Source organism: Mastomys coucha, unplaced genomic scaffold (genome assembly GCF_008632895.1).
Source record: "Mastomys coucha isolate ucsf_1 unplaced genomic scaffold, UCSF_Mcou_1 pScaffold21, whole genome shotgun sequence".
Lineage (NCBI taxonomy): Eukaryota > Metazoa > Chordata > Mammalia > Rodentia > Muridae > Mastomys > Mastomys coucha.
Window position 1 is genome coordinate 192,739,405 of NW_022196904.1, and position 5,176 is coordinate 192,744,580.

At 40.8% G+C, this 5,176-nt stretch overlaps 1 protein-coding gene across 2 annotated transcripts in view; it reads right to left on the reverse strand.

Annotated features, from left to right (window-relative positions):
- The window catches only part of LOC116104073 (zinc finger protein 120-like), a 17,821-nt gene extending 15,634 nt beyond the window's left edge, over positions 1-2,187 (reverse strand). For both annotated transcript variants that reach the window (XM_031390891.1, XM_031390890.1), the window contains exon 1: positions 2,075-2,187. In XM_031390891.1, the coding sequence (XP_031246751.1) occupies positions 2,075-2,077 (3 nt within the window). In that variant the 5' untranslated portion in view covers positions 2,078-2,187. The remainder of the gene's footprint in view (positions 1-2,074) is intronic.
- Positions 2,188-5,176: the final 2,989 nt, after the last annotated feature.

Below are 5,176 nucleotides of genomic sequence, written 5' to 3' on the forward strand. Positions count from 1 at the left end.
AAAAAAAAAAAAAAAAAAAAAAAAAAAAATGTCTTTAATGACAGGATGCATGCAGTGCAGGCTAATGCTTAAAGAGGAGGCAGCAGAGAAGAGATTTTGCATTCCACATTTGGTGTCACCCTTATTCTCTTTTAGGTTCAGGCCTCAGGTTATGTTTTGAATAATTTAAATATGGACTGGAGATGGCAAGTCTAGCCACTTAAATGAGAGATTTATACAGCAAAGATATTAACATAATTATTTCTTTTTTTAAAGACTTATTTATTATTATAATTAAGTACACCGTAGCTGTCTTCAGACACACCAGAAGAGGGGGTTAGATCTCATTACGGGTGGTTGTGAGGCACCATGTGGTTGCTGGGACTTGAACTCAGGACCTTCAGAAGAACAGTCAGTGCTCTTACCCGCTGAGCCATCTCACTAGCCCAACATAATTATTTCTTAAGTACACCAGTGCCCTGAACAGCAGGTTATTCTTGAGTAATAGGGTCCTAAGTGGAAGATCGTGGAAGATCATGGAGGATGAAAAAGATAGGAAAAGTAGAAGGTAGGAAGTATAAAAGCTAGGGACGGGAGGTCTTACACCAACTATGTCTTATGCTAAGCAAGCTTCTTAAGAATAGCATCACGTAGCCGGGCAGTGGTAGCCCACGCCTTTAATCCCAGCACTTGGGAGGCAGAGACAGAAGCAGGTGGATTTCTGAGTTCGAGGCCAGCCTGGTCTACAGAGTGAGTTCCAGAACAGCCAGGGCTACACAGAGAAACTCTGTCTCGGGGGAAAAAAAAAAAAAAGAAAGAAAAGAAAAGAAGAGAAAAAGCATCTTGTATACTACTAACAGGAAAAATGGAAAAAAATAGTAGATTTCTATAAAGTCAGCAGAAGTATCATACAATAGGACAAACTCAAGAGAAGTCTAATAAACAATGGTGCACAGCAGGACACAGAGTATCTCAAGAACATTACTGACCAAACCTATAGTGGACTTAGGACTGATAAGCCACAGCCCCATGTGGTAGGAAGAGGAGTTGGTTCAGGATGTGAACAACCCCTCCCAAAGATACCTTAGCCCCAGACCATTAACAGTTCTCACAAGCATATCCCTTGCTTTAGAGGAGCTCTATTTTACTCTCAATACATCAGGGCCTTAGAGAAAACTCTCAAGGCCTAGGCCTCAGTCTGGTACTGGCTCTGCCAAGCATGTTCCTGGGTTTCCTTCTCCATACATGAGGGCCTCATGGAAAGCCTTGTTGATTAGGCTAGCCCTCAACACAGCAGTGTTTTTCCTTTTCAAATGGTTGTCACCTGGTGTAGTCTTGCCTGTGTGGCAGAACTATGCTTTTCTCAAGAAGAAAACTGGGTCTTTATGGCACACCCGGCCTTAATGTTGGTTGTGACTCTGTAATGCCCCCTTGAGCAGCTTGCTGGAGGCCTGCTCTTTGATATGAGGATGGGCTTAGTTGTAAATAAGAGTTGTCTTCTTTGTTATGGTCTAGAGCCAAATTTCTGGATAATCCTCGTGAATAAACGTGTGCATCCTAGCATCCTAATCTCTAACAGCCCTGGTTAGCATAACTACTTATCTGTGGAGTGCTTTAGAAGCAGTCCTCCGTAAAGTAACTTCTACTTGGTGTTCCTTATTATCTCTTAAGCATTGGTATATCCTTTACATCATCAACTATACTCTTCTACATCACAGCTTAATATTGGAGTGCTACCTAACACATGAGAGGCCTTTTACAACCTCCACAAACTTAATATCTAAATATTAAATGATAAGAGCAGAACTTGTAAAAGACTCTAGAGAAACTAGGGCTCTCCGAGTTTGGCACCCTGCCAAGGATGTTTCTACATACAAGTCCCTGCTCCAAATGTTTTGCCCAGACACAGTCCCCATAGTGAAGTTTTTCAGTGACCACCGCCGGATCCAGCGAGTGACTAGGACCACAAGGGACCTCACAAGTAGCCGCATCTGGCTGACACTTCCCACCCAGCCCCCAGAGAAGACCCACCACAACAGCTCCCGAGGTTCAGCTGCCTGCTCCTCCCCACTGTGGGCAGTGACCCTGCGCTCACCATATCACGACTTCAGAGCGTCCCCTCACAGTACCCAGTAGAAGAGTTCAGAGCACAACACAGGGAAACATTCAAGACTGCTCAACCTCAGAGCGGAACTTCCAGCTTGACACCCGGAAGGATCCTCCTCCTTTTCTGACTGGCAGGTCCATCTGAAGGCTCTGATTGGCCAGTGAGTCTTGAGTGACTTGAGCACCTCGCTTAGGGTTAGAGTGCGCTGACAGGCACAGAGTAGCTTCCAGTCCAGGGCAAAAGCTTTTCCAGATATGCAGAGATGTGCATTTCAGTAGCATTTGTTCCTCTCCTCCAATATCCTACCTCCCTGTCTTCCCACCTAGCCCGGGGAAGGACCCACCACTCCAGTTTCCTCTGCTTAGCCACCTGCTCCTCCCTTTGTGGCAACTGATCCTGCACTCACTACCTTGCCACTTCAGCCTTTGCTTAAACTCCCCTCCGTACTCAGTAGGCACTTCCCCTTCTTCCTCCTGGAATAGGAGGATAGTTTAGCCCATTACTCAACTTACAGTGGATTTCTCAATCTGGTCCTCAAGTGGAAGGATGCCCAGGGTATTAACAATTAAAGAGAGATTTTAGGAAACAAAATATTTGTTTTTTGCCTTCACGCTGGGTTCAGGTAAACTGCAGCTATTTTTCACGTGGTAGGTATGAGACAACCCTTGGGGGGGGGCGGGGCAAAAGCAAGAAACAGATGACAAACACTGTGAAACACTATTGTTAGCGAGCATATCTTCCTGCTTGGGAAGGTGGAAAAACACAAAAACAAACTAAGAAAAAAAAAAAGTAAGGCCTTCATAGGTTAAAAAAGGAGTATAGTGAGCTTTGTTACATATGTTACAGGTATGTAATCATGCTAGAAAGAAAAAAAAAAAAAAACCAGGATTGGGACAAGTTAATGATCAAAGAATATTTATTCTAAGTTGGCTTTGAGTTCCTAGATCTGTGATCTAGGAATGTGGTCACAAGTTTTGGTGTGCACCATGAAAAGACAGGGTTATGAACAAAGAGTAAATAATTTTATTGTAAATATAAGAATAGAGAATAGATGATTAGCCAGTTGAGCTGAACAAGACTTCAAAAACAGTATGCAAGACAGACAATCTGTTTCTTAGTAAATACAAAGTGTTGTCAGCTAAGCATAGTTAAAAAATCTGTTAGTATAGACTTGGCTTGCTTAAACTTTGTTAATCAATGACAAAAGAATTGTTGCTTTGGGGTTATGATTAACTTATAGAGAGAAAAAAATAAATGGAAAATGTTTAGTTAAGTGTGAGTTTCAAAAGAAGAATATATAATTAATAATCCTGTTGCAATTTTCTTTTGTGTAATGTTTTTAATCTTTTTGAAGAATATTTTTGTGGTTGTTTTTACAAAATATGTAACTGTGGCTATTAGATACATTTCTCACACAGAGAACTTTGCCTTAGGTGGTATAAAAAGGTTAAGAGAAAACATAAAGTTGAAGTTTGCTCATTGGAGTTTTGCTCCATGCATAAAAATATGTATACATATGTCTTAGTTAGGTTTTACTGCTGTAAACAGACACTGTGACCAAGGCAACTCTTACAAGGTAAACATTTTATTGGGACTGGCTTATGAGTTCAGAGGTTTAGTCCATTATCATCAAGGCAGGGGCATGGCATTATCCAGGCAGCCATGGTGCAGAAGGAGCTGAGAGTTCTACATCTTCACCTGAAGGCTGCTGAGAGAAGACTGGTTTCCAGGAAGGTAGGATGAGGGTCTTAAAGCCCATGCCCACAATGACACACTTCCTCCAACAAGGCCACACCTCCTAATAGTCTCACTCAATGGGCCAAACATATTCAAACTATCACATTGTATACGATAAAAAGGTTGGAGCTTGCTTGTTGGGAGTTTGCTCCATTCCAAATGTGTATGTACTTATGCATGTATGCATGTATATAGTGTGTGATATTATCGGGGCTTGTCTTCCTTTATCCACTAAGTAAGTGAGTGTGTGTGTGTTTGTGTGTGTGTGTGATTCTTTCCTCCCTTTTCATTTTTCCTTCTCACTGGTTCCCTAAGAGTTCAAAGAGTTCCTTACTGTTCACAGGGAGTGCTGATCCCAGTGAATCAAGCTTTATTCCCTCAGAGAAAAGTCTGCTGAGTGATCAGTCATTGACTCTATGCCTCACCTCAGTTTAACCTGGGATGTCAAAGCTGGCCTTCAACATACTTGTAACCTTATCCCACCCCAGTTCAACTACCTGGACAGTCTCAAATGTTAACATTCATAAAATCAACAGTTATTGATCATTAAACTTGTTGGTGTCCAGATCCTTGTCCCCATTTTTTACATTGAAAAGCTCATTTGTTCTATGTCAGGATATACACCTTAAGTAAAAATCTAAAACTCATCCAAGTTTAAAATATTGGCTTCTAATTAGGAACTTTTTCAAAAATTAAAGCTAGAGCAAACAACGTTTAGAGAAGAAATGGATAAATTTTAGATAGATTAGTTTTCTACCCAGGTCAGCTCCTCATAGTGAATATAAATCAACTCATTAAATGTCTGGGATTGATCACAATTATGTTAATGTCTACTCTAAAATGTTTACCAATATTGCCAATGATTTTACCAAAAACTGATGTATAAATCATCAAGCTGATTCAGCACATTAACCAAGGGATTATGAAATAAATCTGAGTAAATTGTATTTATAACATTAGTAATAGATTATCCAGTGTTGCATGAGGCTCACAGGTTTAAAGTCAGCTTGAGTTACATTGCAAGACTCTATTTTTCAAAAATAACTTTAAAAAAAAAAACAGGATCAATGTTCAAGCTACTGAAGTGGCTGTATTCTTTTTTATTGATTGATTTAAGGTATGAGTGTTCTGTATGCGTATACACCTGCCTGCCAGGAGAGTTCATTAGATTCCTTTATAGATGGTCATGAGCCACCAAGTGGTTGCTGAGAATTGAACTCAAGACCTCTGGGAGAACAACCAGTGCTCTTAACTGCTGAGACATCTTACCAGCCCTGTGATAGTTTTCTTAAGTGAGGCTGAGAGGTAAACAGAGCCTTGGACTGAAAGGAAACCCCAAATCTATATTCTTCC